The sequence below is a fragment of the Psittacula echo genome, assembly GCF_963264785.1.
Source record: "Psittacula echo genome assembly, chromosome: 6".
Classification (NCBI taxonomy): domain Eukaryota; kingdom Metazoa; phylum Chordata; class Aves; order Psittaciformes; family Psittacidae; genus Psittacula; species Psittacula echo.
In genome coordinates, this window is record NC_137743.1 from 75,656,878 (window position 1) to 75,674,592 (window position 17,715).

The following is a 17,715-nucleotide window of genomic DNA, read 5'->3' on the forward strand; positions in this document are numbered from 1 at the left end:
TGAATATGAAAAATAGGGGAAGTTTCAGCTGTATAAAAAAGTCATACATAATAATGTGGTGTGTGGGTTTTTTTCTGATGTGATTTTTTTTGTATGTATGTTCAATAGGCTCTCTTTAGAACGGTAGCAATGATGGTTCCTGATTATGCCATGATTGCAGAGATTGTTCTTTATTCTTGTGGGTTTGTTACTGCTCGACCTTTATCTGTAAAAATCGTAGCTACGTATCGTCTGTGTTCAGAGCAGCTGTCTTCTCAGCACCATTATGACTATGGAATGAGAGCTGTGAAATCAGTACTCACTGCTGCTGGCAACCTGAAGGTAACTGGTATTTTAGTAACCTGTCTCTTTTGTAACAGAATATACTGTTACATTCTGCGTAATGGCAAGTAGTTATTTAAAATTTCATCCTGTGGCACCTATGGAAATGAAAAGGGTATGTCTTAGGGCATAAGCTGTAGAAAGTCAGGAAGAGGTTAAGCTACTGGGCCATTCACCATACCTCTATGGCCATTCACCACACCACTTGTCACTGAATGATGTACCTATTAAGCCTGCTGATTATCTTTCAAGAATTTGTGTTAAATGCAGATGTACTGAGTTGGCATGTTGGCTATTGCTTTGCCGTGCCTTTCTTGCCAGGTTCCTTTGCCATAGTATGTGAACACTTTGCAGTAACATGCTGGCTAGTATCTGCTATGTGACTTTCAACACTGTTATGGTGTAGGTGTAGTATTTTGGTTTGGCTTACATTGTAGATGAATGCATACATTTTACAAAAACCTAAGCTGTTGTTTTATTAATTCAGTACCTTTTATTTAGACAGACAGGTATAATTTATAATTCTCTTCCATTCTAATTTTTTTGCAACCTACAATCTTAATATTACAACCCCCCCTACAGAATTCAGACTCAGTAACTAAACTCTACAGGGGCAAAAGAGATTATCAAGTAGACCTGAACCTGCCAAAATGATTGCAAATCAGGAAGCCAGCCGTATCCTGGGCTGCATCAAGAGGAGCGTGACCAGCAGGTCCAAGGAGGTGATCCTGCCCCTCTACTCTGCTCTCGTGAGACCTCCCTTGGAGTATTGTGTGCAGTTCTGGTGTCCTCATCATAAAAAGGACATGGAATTGTTGGAACAAGTCCAGAGGAGGCCACGAGGATGATCAGGGGACTGGAGCACCTCCCATATGGAGACAGGCTGAGAAAGTTGGGGCTGTTCAGCCTGGAGAAGAGAAGGCTGCGTGGAGACCTCATAGCAGCCTTCCAGTATCTGAAAGGGGCCTACAAGGATGCTGGGGAGGGACTCTTCATCAGGGACTGTAGTGACAGGACAAGGGGTAACGGGTTCAAACTTAAACAGGGGAAGTTTAGATTGGATATAAGGAAGAATTTCTTTACTGTGAGGGTGGTGAGGCACTGGAATGGGTTGCCCAGGGAGGTTGTGAATGTTCCATCCTTGGTGGTGTTCAAGGCCAGTTTGAACAGAGCCTTGGGTGGTATGGTTTAGTGTGAGGTGTCCCTGCCCATGGCAGGGGGGTTGGAACTAGATGATCTCAAGGTCCTTTCCAACCCTAACTATTCTATGATTCTGTAAGTGTTCTTTAAAACAAACAAGTGTAACATCTGGGTTTTGAAATTATAAAAATCAACTAACACTATTTTTTGCATCTTTTAGCTGAAATATCCATCGGAAGATGAAGAAATTTTGCTCCTTAGATCCATTACAGATGTCAACCTGCCAAAATTCTTGTCTCATGATATACCACTTTTTGAGGTAGAAAACATACAGATTTTCAATAATGCAAGGTGCTTGCTAAAAATACTAGTTGATAAAAGTACAAGGTTTGTTAAGGAGATGGTCCAAAGACTTTTTTAATGTAGCTTGTAATTAGTTTAAAAATTAGCATTAACTGTTCCTTCCTAGCAAATATGGGAAGCATTTGGGTTTTGAGGGGTTAGACCAATGAAAGTTTCTGATATGTCTGCCACTTGAAATGGTAACTTACTATTTTTATATGTCATATAGTCAAGATTTCAGAATGCCTTATGAGTGTTCTTATGAAATAGGTGGGTACTAATAGTCTCCTATTTTCTCTTTATAATTTCTCTTTATAAGAGAAAAATCTAAATAGCAAATAGACTCAAATCAAATAAATCAGGGGTAGAGCAGTTGACGTCATCTACCTGGACTTGTGCAAAGAGGTCGACACTGTCCCGCACAACGTCCTTGTCTCTAAAGTGGAGAGACATCAATTTCATAGATGGACCACTCGGTGGATAAAGAACTGGCTGGATGGCCGCAGGCAAAGAGATGTGGTCAATGGCTCGATGTCCAGCTGGAGACCAGTAACGAGTGGTGTCCATCAGGGATCGGTGTTGGGACCGGTCTTGTTCAACATCTTTGTCAGTGACATAGACAGTGGGATTGAGTGCGCCCTCAGCAAGTTTGCCAATGACACCAAGCTGTGTGGTTCGGTTGATACGCCGGAGGGAAGGGATGCCATCCAGAGGGACCTCGACACGCTTGTGAGGTGGGCTGATGGCAACCTCATGAAGTTTAACCATGCCAAGTGCAAGGTCCTACACCTGGGTCAGAGCAATCCCAGGCACAGACAGAGGCTGGGCAGAGAAGAGATTCAGAGCAGCCCTGCGGAGAAGGACTTGGGGGTGTTGGCTGATGACAAACTTAACATGAACCAGCAGTGTGTGTTCGCAGCCCAGAAAGCGAACTGTATCCTGGGCTGCATCAAGAGGAGCGTGACCAGCAGGTCCAAGGAGGTGATCCTGCCCCTCTACTCTGCTCTCGTGAGACCTCCCTTGGAGTATTGTGTGCAGTTCTGGTGTCCTCAACATAAAAAGGACATGGAACTGTTGGAACAAGTCCAGAGGAGGGCCATGAGGACGATCAGAGGGCTGGAGCACCTCCCGTATGAAGATAGGCTGAGAAAGTTGGGGCTGTTCAGCCTGGAGAAGAGAAGGCTGCGTGGAGACCTCATAGCAGTCTTCCAGTATCTGAAGGGGGCCTACAAGGATGCTGGAGAGGGACTCTTCATTAGGGACTGTAGTGATAGGACAAGGGGTAGTGGGTTAAAAAACCAGGGGAAGTTCAGATTGGATATAAAGAAATTCTTTACTGTGAGGGTGGTGAGGCACTGGAATGGGTTGCCCAGGGAAGTTGTAAATGCTCCATCCTTGGTGGTGTTCAAGGCCAGGTTGGACAGAGCCTTGGGTGGCATGGTTTAGTGTGAGGTGTCCCACATTCATTGTTGTCATGAGTTCATCTCAATGTAGAACTGAGCTGAAGAAAATCATCTGTAACTTGATCACCTGATTTACAGAATGCACTAAGAGCCTCTTTCCTAATATGTTTCATTCAGATTGGATTTCTAATCTGTTACCACAGGATAGGTGTGTTTAATATACCTCTGATCTATCCAGACATTCCCAACACAGGTGTGAGTTGTGAACTTCATTAGGAAAAGTCTGAAATCCTCCTCAGTAGCTGTGAGATTTCTGTGCTCTGTTAGAAAAAGGAGAAAGGATCTATGTTGGTATATATAAATGTTTGGAAACTGAAAGCCTTATCCTTTGTGTGTACAGTGTGTAATACTTTTTTTGTGTAATTTTATTAGGGAATAAAATGAGGCAATTTCCATAAGAAAACATGCATGGGTACATGAAAGTAGTGTGGAAGCTCTTTCCTTTAGGAATTTTAAGGAAAAACCTTAGAAATCTGAAGAAAATCTTAGAAATCTGTAAAAGATAATTGTCTTGCCCAAAGTTATATGAAAATGTCATGAGTTAGAAACTGAACGTATGTCTCTGGACATTGTTACTCTAATGTAAAGAAGAGTTTGCCTAAACTAGACACTTGTTCCTGAAAACAAGTCATGAGATGAAAGGAGAATTCATATTTTTGAAAGTTTCGAAATAGCGGAGGTAAACTTAGGAGAGGTCTGTGAAAGCTGAAGCATCTTCACTAATTGTTTCTCTAAGTTTCAGTCTTTAAAAATAAGAATAGCAATGTTAACAATTTAGTGTACAGAAATTAAGTATATTTAAGAAATAATACTTCAGATATATTTTTTTCACTGTCATAGATTAAGAAATGGTTTAGAGATAAGACAGTCTTGCACATACTAATATTTTGCTTGTTGGCATATCCCAAAAATAGGCAATATTTTCTAAGTTGAAACTAGGAAGTGTCACATTATTGACTTGGAAACAGCAAAAGAAGACTTAAGGAATGTGAAGCTAATAGAATTAAAGTAGATGATTGTGGCAGTACAGAACAGATGCGTGTTACAAGGAAAAACATTGATGAATGAGCATGACACCACAATGTCACTGTAATTAGTTATCCACTGGGGGACAGATTTAAGAGTCAACAGTAAATTAGGCCTATGCTATGTGGCTATTGTAATAGCTTATTTAGACCTATGCTATGTGGCTATTGTAATAGCTTAATTCTGTTAGTTCTAGAATGCAATAGGTTTGTTTGAAATTCTTATTAGATACAGAAAGAATTATAAAAAGAGTTCAGCAGTAGTAATGTAATTTAAAATACTGAATTCAATTTTAAGAATTATTTATATTTTTAATATAAAAAAATAGTTATTTCTTCCCTCAATTTATATATCTTGTTGTTAAGAAATGGGAAATCCCCATATCCTCTGTAATTAATTTTAATTTTGCTGGTTGTCATGGTTTAAGCCCAGCCAGCAACCCAGAACCACACAGCCACATGCTCACTCCCCCCTCCTTCCTCCTCCCACTCCTGGAGGGATGGGGAGGAGAATCGAAAGAATGTAACTCCCACGGGTTGAGATAAGAACAGTCCAGTAACTAAGGTGTAACACAAACCACTGCTGCTACCACCAATAATGATAAGGGGAATAACAAGGGAAGAGAATACAACCGCGCACCATCTGCCGACCGATACCCAGCCTGACCAAGCAGTGATCCAGCCTTTCTGAGTAACTGCCCCCAGTTTATATAGTGGGCATGACGTGCTGTGGTGTGGAATACCTCTTTGGCTAGTTTGGGTTCAGGTGTCCTGTCTTTGCTTCCTCCCGGCTTCCCCTCCTCCCTGGCAAAGCATGAGACTCACAAAGTCCTTGGTCAGAGTAAACATTACTGAGCAACAATTAAAAACATCGGTGTTATCAGCGCTGTTCTCAGGCTGAAAGTCAAAAACACAGCACTGCACCAGCTACTAAGAAGGAGAAAAAAGAACTGCTACTGCTGAACCCAGGACACTGGTTTTACCTTTGTTCAGGTGTCCAGTGTAGTCAGGTTGGCTTGAGATACATATAACTCTTCTGTGTTTATGTAGGAGCATGCAAATGATAACATGCTTTCCAAGTCTTGTTTTGCTCAAAACTCTCCTTCACTTTGTTTTAAATTATTTATGATCTGTCCAGGTTTTTTTTTTATTCTAGATTTTTAACACATTCAGTTATTGAGGGAAAAAAGATAACATTTTCTCCAATTTCTAACTGCAAGTTTTATAAAGTACTTTAATAAAAGCTTATGTTTATCAGGAAAGAATATATTTAGGCAGTTAATTGCTTCTCTATGTGCCCAGGTAAACATGAAAAAGATGCATGAAATAAATATCAATAATAAATTAAAAAGTCAGAATTTTGGCTGATGCAAGGGTGACATGAAATTAATAACTATTTAGTTTTAATCAAAATAGGTATAAGTTTGCTTAGTGTCAACAAAGGTTTGATTGCATGAGTTTCAAACCAAATTACTGTGAAATTAAGTATACTTTTAATTAATTGTTTGGATAGGGTATTACTTCTGATTTGTTTCCTGGTGTGAAGCTACCAAAACCAGACTACAAGCACTTATTGGAAGCCATCAAAACAAACTGTGAAGCTATGAATTTGCAAATGACTGATGCATTTACTATGAAGATCCTGCAGATATATGAGATGATGATTGTGCGTCATGGCTTTATGATAGTTGGCGAGCCTTTTGGAGGAAAAACATGTGCATATAAAGTTCTGGCAGGAGCATTGGGAGACATATGTAAGAAGGTATCTAAACATTTTTATAAATATTTTTGGTGAAAAGTCTTTTCAAGCAAATTTTATTTTTATTTTTATGAATATTTAATAATATATAACTGTAAAAATAAACCCAAAACAAATGACATTATAAATCACATGTTTGTGGTTAAAAGATTTTATTACTTTTGTGTCTTCAGGGGCTGATGGAAGAAAACAAAGTTGAAATCGCTGTTTTAAATCCCAAATCCATAACTATGGGTCAGCTGTATGGACAATTTGATCCAGTGTCACATGAATGGTCAGATGGCATCCTAGCAGTGAACTTCAGAGCATTTGCTGCTTCTCAGGTAGGAGCTTATCAGGCTTAGGGCATTTTGGGAAATTACTTTTCAATTTATACGTTTTATATTTTAATTGTAGGATTCATATGCTTAATCATTTGAATGCAGAGACTGCAGTTTGGCTTGATTGGATTGTAGCAAGTGCCATGCAAAGTACTTTCTGGGTTCTGGTGAATTAAAATTTGTGTTTCAGGAATCCTTATGTGAAGATAAAGGTCCAGGGACTGGTTTTTTGCATGTTATAAATAAATGAGTATTTAATTTTTCCACCCTATTGTCGTCCCGTATTTTGCCTGATTTGGCCCAAATCTGTGCTATTAATGTATATTGGTATTTTGATGTTTATTTTGGAAGAAACTGCTGTCTGTGTGTGGCTTTTGGCTGACCTTCCATTAAAGTGCATTGAAATATTTTCGCTGAGTATAATACAAGACATATCTTTCTGATTGATACTTTGCTCTTTGGTGATTGTATTATCAAACTTTTTGACCCATAAATTTAAATAGTATATTGAAGCTGATTAGTGCAAAGTTTACCATCTCTAATAACATTTGCAGAACTGTGTAACTGCCTTGTATTTTTTTGTAAGAAGTATAATAAACACCTATGACTATTTGCTTATATTGTAAAAAAAATCCTATATATTACATTTAGATATTGCCATATTCCTTAAATTAGTCCTGTTGGCTTCCATGGTAAGTGTGTAATAGGTATTACTGCTAAGTAGTAGTAACTTGTATACAACATTCTCACTGTGTTGTAAGTCAAAGTATTTGTGTTGCAGTTTGACAGAAGCAATATACTGTATTGCGAGTACAACTGAAAGAAACCAAAGATATTAACTTTCTATAGTTAAATACAGTATATGCTTTGATCTTATAGAACTAAATTGTATATATAGATTGTGATTTCAGAAACTGAAATTTTGATTTTTTTTTTTTTTGGAAAATAACTTTAGATCTATTTATTTTACAGTAAACATAATCAAATAAATTGCAGATATTTGATTAAAAATATTTTCTGCTAACCAGACTCCAGATAGAAAATGGCTGATTTTTGATGGGCCAGTGGATGCAGTATGGATTGAGAATATGAATACTGTGCTTGATGATAATAAAAAGTTGTGCCTTATGAGTGGAGAGATCATCAAAATGTCAGATCAGATGAGTCTTATTTTTGAACCAATGGATTTAGAAGTTGCTTCTCCTGCTACCGTAAGTATTTGTCTTTGGTAGTGGTCTAGCGTGAGGCGTTCTTGCCCATTGTAACGTGGTTTACTTGTTTAAGTTTTTCATAATCTTACAATATAATGTGATAAATTATGTACTTGCATATGTAATGTTAATTACATATACAGAAGACCATGTAACTGTTCAGAATCTGGCAAGTGCCTGACTAGAAAAATAAAATCATTTACATCCCAGAAAAATTCTGGTAAAACCAACAGTCGCTGCGAAAATAACAAAACAACCCTTGAATATGAAAAAGGGTTCATAGTAATATGAACAGAACAAAGTATCTGCATGTTGGGTTTAAGCCCAGCCGGGAACTCAGAACCACACAGCCGCTCACTCACTCCCAACCCTGCCTTCTTCCTCCCCCGGCTCCTGGAGGGATGGGGAAGAGAATCAAAAGAATGTAACTCCCATGGGTTGAGATAACAGCAGTCCAGTAACTAAGGTATAACACAAACCACTGCTGCTACCACCAATGATAATTGATTGATGGCTTGGCTTCGCGAACGAAGATTTGGGAAGGGCGTTACCATGCTCACTACAAGCACGATGACCAAGGGCAAGTGGAATAGGCAAAACCAATTGGAGAAAAGCTGCATAGGCAATCAGGAAGATTCCGCATGAGACTGTCATCTCCTAGGTCAAGCTCAAGCGACCAAAGGCCTGAAGTGCCTGGAGGCATGATTGGACCTGCAGCTTCCAGTGCACCTTGTCACCTGCCGTTTCGACCCTCGCCTGTCGCTACAGGGCTTTGCAAGTGTGAGTAAACCCTTCCAGCCTGCGCAGTGAATTTTTTAGGTGAGGCGCAGCGTGCATAGAACTGGCCCCACCCTTTACACCTGAGATTTATCTGCCATGGCCTAGATAGCTAGGACGGTGACAGCAAAGTCCTCAGGTCGCAGGTTTTGTAAGAGTGTCCTTCTTTTAGATGGAAGACCTTACAAGGCTAGACGAGCACCATCAGCCCTGGTTTGAAGATAGGAGTTTTCCTTCTCCTATGAGGATGGCATGTCTTCGCTAACGAAGATTTGGAAAGGGTTTTACCCTTGCATTCTAAACAAGACTGTCATCTCCTGGATCAATCTCAAGTGTCTAGGCGGGATTCTGACTTAGAGGCATTCAGTCAGAAGCCTGCAGATGGTAGCCTCGTGCCAGTGGCTCCTCAGCCAAGCGCACGCACCAGGAGTCTGGAACCTGTGGTTCCTCTTGTACTGAGCAGGATTGCTATTGCAACAACACATCATCAGTAGGGTAAAACTAACGACGGTCTAATCCTAGCTCACATTCCCTATTATTGCATGAACAATCCAACGCTTGGTGAATTCTACTTCACAATGATAGGAAGAGCTGACATCGAAGGATCAAAAAGTGACGTCGCTATGAACGCTTGGCCGCCACAAGCCAGTTATCCCTGTGGTAACTTTTCTGACACCTCCTGCTTAAAACCCAAAAAGCCAGAAGGATCGTGAGGCCCCGCTTTCACGGTCTGTATTCGTGCTGAAAATCAAGATCAAGCGAGCTTTTGCCCTTCTGCTCCGCAGGACGTTTCCGTCCTCCCTGAGCTCGCCTTAGGACACCTGCGTTACGCTTTGACAGGTGTACCGCCCCAGTCAAACTCCCCGCCTGCCGCTGTCCCTGGAGCGGGTTGCGCTTGGCATGCACTGGGCGCTTGGCGCCAGAAGTGAGAGCCCCCCTCGGAGCTTGCCCCCCGCCTCACCGGGTAAATGAAAAAATGACCAATGATAATAATGATAAGGGAAATAACAAGGGAAGAGAATACAACTGCTCACCACCCGCCGGCTGATACTCAGCCCAACCCGAGCAGTGATCTAGCCGTTCCGGGTAACTGCCCCCAGTTTATATACTGGGCATGATGTGCTGTGGTATGGAATACCTCTTTGGCTAGTTTGGGTCAGGTGTCCTGTCCCTGCTTCCTCCCGGCTTCCCTTCCTCACTGGCAGAGCATGAGACTCACAAAGCCCTTGGTCAGAGTAAACATTACTGAGCAGCAACTGAAAACATCGGTGTTATCAGCGCTGTTCCCAGGCTGAAAGTCAAAAACACAGCACTGCACCAGTGTCGTGGTTTAGGCCAGTCGGCAAGTCAGCCACCAGTTTCTACTCCCCTCCCCCACCCCCACCCAGAGGGATGGGGAGGAGAATTGAAAGAATGTAACTCCCACAGGTTGAGATAAAACCAGCCCAGTAACTCAGGTATAACACAAATCACTACTGCTACCACCAATAATAATTAACGATAAGAGAAATAACAAGGGAAGAGAATACGATACCACCCGCCTAATGAGCCCGACCGAGCAGAGCGTGCCCTTCTGGGTAACTCCCAGTTACCTCCCCCAGGCATGACGTGCTGTGGTATGGAATACCTCTTTGGCTAGGTTGGGTCAGGTGTCCTGTCCCTGCTTCCTCCCGGCTTCCCCTCCTCCCTGGCAGAGCATGAGACTCACAAAGTCCTTGGTCAGACTAAACATTCTGACCAGCAACTGAAAACATCGGTTTTATCAGTACTGGCCCCAGGCCGAAAGTCAAAAACACAGCACTGCACCAGCTACTAAGAAGGAGAAAAAGTGACTGCTACTGCTGAACCCAGGACAACCAGCTACTAAGAAGGAGAAAAATAACTGCTACTGCTGAACCCAGGACACTGCATAGTCATCCTGGGAAGCACTTTTTACTTAAAAGTTACATAAAGCAATTAAAAACCCAATTTTTAGGCACACTTGTGGTTAGCTTATTATCTTTTGTGATCTTAAAGTTGGGAACTAATTCTATTTAAGAGGAAGATCTGTCTTCGACATTAGGTCTTCTGTTGGCTGAAGTAATAAAGCAAAGTTTGAACCTTGTGTGTCTCAGAGTTCACATAGTCCCACTGTACACTTTATACCAGCTTCAGATACTCCCAGAAGGGGTATTGTAGCACTGAATGTTATGTTATGTTCTTATAGATAGAAAAAAAACCTTTGAAAATTGCTTAAGATGACACAGAATCGAAGAATCATAGAATAGTTAGGGTTGGAACAACCCCCTTGCCATGGGCAGGGACACCTCACTCTAGACCATGCCACCCAAGGCTCTGCCTAACCTGGCCTTGAACACTGCCAGGAATGGAGCATTTACCACTTACTTGGGCAACCCATTCCAGTGCCTCACCACCCTCACAGTAAAGAATTTCTTCCCTGTGTCTAACCTGAACTTCACCAGCTGAAGTTTAAATCCAGTACCACTTGTCCAATCACTACAATCCCTTATGGAGAGTCCCTCTCCAGCATCCTTGTAGACCCCTTCAGATACTGGAAGGCTGCTATGAGGTCTCCACGCAGCCTTCTCTTCTCCAGGCTGAACAGCCCCAGATTTCTCAGCCTGTCTTCATACGGGAGGTGCTCCAGCCCTCTGATCATCCTCGTGGCCCTCCTCTGGGCTTGTTCCAACAGTTCCGTGGCCTTTTTATGTTGAGGATGCCAGAACTTCACACAATACTCATGTTAAGTTTGTCATCAGCCAACACCCCCAAGTCCTTCTCCGCAGGGCTGCTCTGAATCTCTTCTCTGCCCAGCCTCTGTCTGTGCCTGGGATTACTCTGACCCAGGTGTAGGACCTTGCACTTGGCATGGTTAAACTTCATGAGGTTGCCATCAGCCCACCTCACAAGCGTGTCGAGGTCCCTCTGGATGGCATCCCTTCCCTCCGGCGTATCAATCGAACCACACAGCTTGGTGTCATTGGCAAACTTGCTGAGGACGCACTCAATCCCACTGTCCACGTCACCGACAAAGATGTTGAACAAGACCGGTCCCAACACCGATCCCTGAGGGACACCACTCGTTACTGGTCTCCAGCTGGACATCGAGCCATTGACCACATCTCTTTGCCTGCGGCCATCCAGCCAGTTCTTTATCCACCGAGTGGTCCATCTATGAAATTGATGTCTCTCCACTTTAGAGACAAGGACGTTGTGCGGGACAGTGTCGAACTCTTTGCACATGTCCAGGTGGATGATGTCAGCTGCTTTGCTCCTATCCACCCATTCTGTAGCCCTGTTATGCACCTGTTTGTTCTTTTGTTTTTAGGTTTCAAGGTGTGGTATGATCTATATGGAACCCCAGTTGTTAGGATGGAGACCATTAATGATGTCTTGGCTGAATACATTGCATTCAGGAATCAGCTCTGTGCATAAGGAATTTATAAGAAGCCTGTTTGACAGAATGGCTCCGCTCTGCCTTGAGTTTATTAGGAAGTATACAAAGGTAGGATGACTAACTTCTCTGAGAAATTAAGATTGTGTGAATTGTTTTCACTTCCAAGTGCCAAAGGAACAAATTGTTTTATTTGGACCATATTAATTTATATTTATTGATTTTTAAGAATAGCTGTTAAGATGAAGGCTCTGAGCAAGGTTTCTGTGTCTTGTTTAACTTAATTCTGAATGTATTTTAGAGATATTTATGTTACTGAATTTTTTATCTTCACAGTGAGGAAAAGAACCCCACTATTTAGCAGTCTCTTTTCAGTGAGTAAAACACACATGTAACTGAGGTGACTTCTTTCTTTTCAGGAGCTGTCTCCTACTTCAGATACAAACTTAATTCGATCACTAATGAATCTGATGGACTGCATGATGGATGAATTTGCTGATGAAGACAAAGTTAAAGAAATGAATGACCAAGACATTTTCTCTTGGCTTGAGGTAGGCAGTTTGTTAAACATAAAGAACAGGAAATTCTAAACCAGGCTTTAGTGAAATGGAATTCACAAGCAATAAAACCTGTATTTTGTAATTAGAATTACACATTTTGTAGTGTCCATTGAGGAGAATACTACTGCATTTTTTTATAATTGATGCATAGTTGAGTCTAATGTCTTTGATATCTTGATAAAAATTTAATGCATTTTATACAAACCAGCAAAAATTGTAAATGATTCTCCAGGTTATGGTATTTCAGTTTATTACTAGTTAGAACAATGCTATGCAAGAATTGCAATTCAAGGGAAGCCCTGTGAACAAGACATAGCTATCACTGTATGAGACTGGCCTTTGAATAACAGAAAGATCATCTAAATTGGTCTGGAATAAAAAGCAGCTTATGCTCGAACTTTCTGAAAATAACAGCTCCGCACTGAGCATGTCAAGCATTTTGCTGTACAACAGAAGCGATTACATACTGATAGTTAACATAATGGTGTTCTGTTTTACTAGCAGTATGGTTCCACACTATATACATAAAATCAGGTTGGTCTAATGTAATTTTGCTGTGATTTGTGTCAAAGGTTTCTTTGACATCAATGAATAATAACTTTGTAATATGCAGATGTTGCAGTTACGTTTTGTTTTTTTCCATCTCCAGGGCATTTTTCTGTTTTCACTGATATGGTCTGTAGGAGCCAGCTGTAGGGACGATGGTCGACTGAAATTTGACATAATCCTGCGAGAAATGCTGAACGGATCACTTAGTGAGGAAACAAACAAACAATACAAATTGTTGACCAAGTTAGAACAGTCTTCAAAAGCTTTCACAGTTCCATTTCCAAAAGAAGCAACAATTTATGATTATCGGTTTGTCAAAAAGGTGAGGATTGCAAAGTATAATGTGGGCTTCCAGTTTGTAGTAGTCAATGAATCCTACAAGGTGTGTGTTATTACTGCAGATTTGTTTCTGTTACCTACTTCTTTTATCACTGAATAGGCAGACATCCATCCTTGCAAACTAGTGGTGGTCTAATGTTCTGGCTGGGATGTGTAGCATCAAAGGCTGTCTTCTTGGCTACTAGAATATTTGTCTGTTGTGGCAGAACAAGTTTGCAGCAAAACTTGACCAGTTACTTTGTTTCTGTCATTTTTTCATTCTTAATTTCTTGCAAAATAATTTTATTTTGGAATTCAGCCCTTTTCTTAGGTTTCATTGCTGTGGTAGGCTACTTCTCTGCCTCTTCTCTGCCTTTTTTTCCTGGGATTAAGATGTGAATCCTTGATCCTCCAGTCTCCCAGTGGAGAGGCAAACTTCACACCCTGCATCTAGTATACTCCAGAGACTGTACCAATGTACCTTTTTTTTGAGTTTGTGATTCCTGTGAAGTCGTGTAGAAGTATAAGAATTACTTTTGTCTAGATTTCAGCTCATGGATGATTCTTGCATCTTGCCAAGTGGCTGAGGTTTCAATCATCAGTAAAGGCTTTATTTCTTCTGATCATAATCCATAAAACCATGTACTTACAGTAAAGGGATTTTTGCGTACAGAGGTGAGAATATGGCCCCTCTAAGAAAGACAGAAAGAGAGACTGATCTCTAGGAGTTTCATATTTTATCTCAAGATAGAATTTTTTTTTGGATATGATAGAATATACAGTTGTTTCAGGGCTATTTACAATTTTTAAAGATCTCCTTATATTCATTTACTGCTGGAGAGTTTTGACATCTTTTATGACTCCTCTACTAGCCTGATCTAAGAGAAATCTGTGCTATGGAGATTCAGTGCTAAAATTAATCTGCCCTCAAATTGGCAGATAGTTTGGAGGTATTTATTATTGGAGTCTGTGAAAAGGTTACATTTTTATACAGTAATTTCCTAATTTAGTACATGTTTATATATGTACTATATTGAACGTATTTATGTATGTATATAATGTATATGTCTATGTATATAATGTATTTATATATCTACTGTATATAATGTGTAAATAAGTATATTTATTATCTCATTTTGTGTATATATATATAAAAATATGTGTACAGATATAAAAAGTAAGGTATATTCTTTGTTTTTTCAGTACTTGCATGCTTCAGGCAGAGGTGTTACGTTTTTTTGAGTACACTTGAATTGAAAACACTGAATTTTGAAACAAACTGGACAACATAAGAAATTATTTTTTAATCCTTCGAAAAATTGGTTCATAACCTCATCTGTTAAGTCATAGAACTTAGATTTTTCTATTTCCATTGGCTCTATACTCTTTTTTTCTGTTAATTATTAATACATGACTTTTAAATACATTAAAATAGGGCCCAGGAATTTGGGAACCCTGGGTGGAAGCACTCAAATCAGCTCCTCCTATACGTGATGATATGATGTTTAACGAAATAATTGTACCAACTCTGGATACTATTCGATACATGGCATTGATGGAATTGCTGACATTACATCAAAAACCTTCTATATTTGTGGGGCCAACAGGAACTGGGAAAAGTACCTATATTACTGTAAGTACTTCAATTCTGATGCTAGAAATAGCTATGAAAGGGGTAAGATGAGAATATGACCTTTTTTTAGAAAAACAGGAAAATGAGAGATGAATTTTTGTACATTATGAAATGAAATATGTGTAAGTAAAAAGATATTATATAATATTATACAATAATTAGACATTTCTTGTACATTCATTATGATAACTCTTGAATTGCATGGTGATACACTTCCATGCCCACACCCCCCATAGGATTCTGTAACAGTAGACAAGTCACCTAAGTCAGACTTTTCACAGGCCATACACATTTTCACACTATGTTCATCATTTTCTGGAGGGCTGATTTGTATTCTGATTTGTATTCTGATTTGCAGAAGTGCTGTTCTTAAAAAATCAACTGGTTGTTATATAAGTTAGATCTAACTGCATAATATTTTACCCATTAGCTTCTCATATCTTTGTACTGGTGCATACCATAGAGAAGCTTGTTAATTTTGTCTTTGGATATGATTTGAATTCTGTTTAATAAATAAGATGAGCACCGAAGAGAAAACAAATTATTGACAGCTGTTTTTTAAGTTTTATATTGAAAGTGTCAAGATATACCTGGTTCTCATTGGGCCTAATGATAATCAAAACACATGACAATAAGTAATGAAAGCATTTAATGTAAGTAATGACTTAGTACAGCCAAACGTAATGTATTTCTCAGAGCTTGTGAAATTCTAGTCAAAGGGAATTACAATCTTGTAAAAAGTATTTTAACTTCAGGTATTAGAATAAGAATTCAAGATAAAGGTTTTGGGTTCTTTTCCCGTGTCTACAGATATTACTTTTTCTGTCTAAAGGAGTAAGTCAGACTATATGATTGCAAGCAGATTTTATTATCTTTTTGACATAATTGAGTCACAGTTATTTTGGGATAGTGTTTCATTTTTTTTTTTTTCATCTTAAGTCACCAAGTGATGCTTTGTTAATTTTAATTTTGTCATGTGGCTACTAAAATAACAATATAGGTAATACAGAACATCATTTTAGTAGTCGAGATTAAAAATGTGAGTTTTAATTCTTCAGGCAGATCTGCCAGATGCTATGGCTTATATGCTGATGGCATCTCTTTCTGGGAGACTATTAGAGCCTGACAGGCAATGAAACTGTCCCAATAGAATGTTCATGGTGTTGAGGTTCACTTACAGAAATTTCCAAATTCAGCATTTTTCACGGGGTTCCATCTATATCCATGGGAAAGTATACTTTTGAGGCAAAAAGGGTATACATAAGTGGAGATAAGGCAAAGCCATTACTGCATTTTTAGCTACTGAGGTTCTCCAAGAAAAGCCCAAGAGAGGAGGTAGAAGCTGAGTGGCGCAAATGTTATATTATTTGTACTTTTTTCCACTCGTATGTCTTTATGTAGAGGATTTTGCTACCGTTGATTGCTCCAATGCAATCAGCATGAAGCCTGTGTACACCCAGTATGAGGGAGCAAAACTTAGAAGTTATGTAAGCAGATAAAATATATTTGGCGTCATGGTCTTGAACCTAATATCTTTCATTCCTTTTCTGCAATAAAAATTAACTGTGAAGTTACTAAGGATTATTTTAACTTACTTTTGGTTTTAAGTTAATTTTCTGAAATAATTTTGAACAAAATAAATATTAAGACTAGAAGGAGATCTGTTCATAAAGGACTGTTCCTAGAATATTGATGTCAGAAATATGATAAAAGTAAAACATTTTGTTTAATGAAGAACTTAACTAGTTTCTACTGCCCAGTTAATTCCTGGAAGGGTTGTCAAGAATGTGATACTTCTTGGGAGTTCAGAACTGATCAAAGAAATTAAGTAAATATGGCCATTAAGTTCCATTGTTCTATGGTTTCCATAAGTTGGCATTATTATATTTTTGTGGAGCAGCTCAGATCTTTTCCTTCAATGATAGTGATTAAACATTTTTTCTGCTGAAAAAAACCCTATATACTCTGGGAAGTCTCAACAGCTGTTGACAGAGATTAGACTAGTCATTAGAGACATTACTTTATCTGCAGTAATACTCTGTGGCAACTGCTGGGAGGGATGGGAGGATTTCTTCCCTCTATTTTTTACTCACATGTGGGTAAGAAATTAGTCCCATTCAGTCTTACATGAAATGCTAACTTTGATCCAGGTTTCTCACAGAGTTTAAATTGCAGCTAATGTAAGGGTCTTTGGAAGGCAGTTAGCGTTATGCTGCCAGTCTTGATGGTAGTATTTTAAAGCTTATCATTAGATACTCTTGCTGTGCCCTTCAAATTAAATACTCCTGGAAAATCTTCAAAACTAGGCAGGAATATTAGGACCTGTGGATACTCTTGCAGATTTGGGTGTGGATTAGTACAGGCAATATTTATCAATTGTAATTGTAGTATGTAGTAGTACGAAGTGCAAAATATTAACATACTGGATTTATATAATACACTAGGTATATACATGTATATTTATTTTTTTTCTTGAGAAAATGTGAAAATATCTATATTGGAGGTAGAAATTTTTCCCTGACAAGTTCAGTTTATTATGTTTTCAATTATTCAAGAATATTAGTTTATCTGATGAAATAGTTATTAGAGTTCTCTCAGAAATAAATTAATGAATAATATTAAATGATATAAAAATGGTACAAAAATGTCTGATTGCTATTTGCTAAAGTGCTACAAAAGTTGTTGATGTGTGTATATAGATATTTAACTTTCTCCTTTTCACAATCCTTCCAGAATTTTCTTTTAAATAATTTGAATAAAGATGTCTACGCACCACTGCTCATTAACTTTTCAGCACAAACTACGGCAGCTCAGACTCAGAATATTATAATGTCCAGGCTGGACAAAAGGAGAAAAGGAATTTTTGGACCACCTTTTGGGAAAAAATTGGTAACTGATACATT

General features: G+C 39.1%; 1 protein-coding gene across 1 annotated transcript in view; it reads left to right on the plus strand.

The window, feature by feature from the left end:
- DNAH7 (dynein axonemal heavy chain 7) overlaps positions 1-17,715 on the plus strand; it is a gene marked incomplete at its 5' end in the record, with an annotated part of 106,301 nt that overhangs the window by 39,672 nt on the left and 48,914 nt on the right. The window contains 10 exons of the mRNA XM_080622051.1: positions 109-321; positions 1,682-1,780; positions 5,805-6,053; positions 6,224-6,373; positions 7,399-7,581; positions 11,687-11,863; positions 12,172-12,303; positions 12,962-13,183; positions 14,615-14,812; positions 17,546-17,701. Coding sequence (XP_080478177.1) covers positions 109-321; positions 1,682-1,780; positions 5,805-6,053; positions 6,224-6,373; positions 7,399-7,581; positions 11,687-11,863; positions 12,172-12,303; positions 12,962-13,183; positions 14,615-14,812; positions 17,546-17,701 — 1,779 coding nt within the window. The remainder of the gene's footprint in view (positions 1-108; positions 322-1,681; positions 1,781-5,804; positions 6,054-6,223; positions 6,374-7,398; positions 7,582-11,686; positions 11,864-12,171; positions 12,304-12,961; positions 13,184-14,614; positions 14,813-17,545; positions 17,702-17,715) is intronic.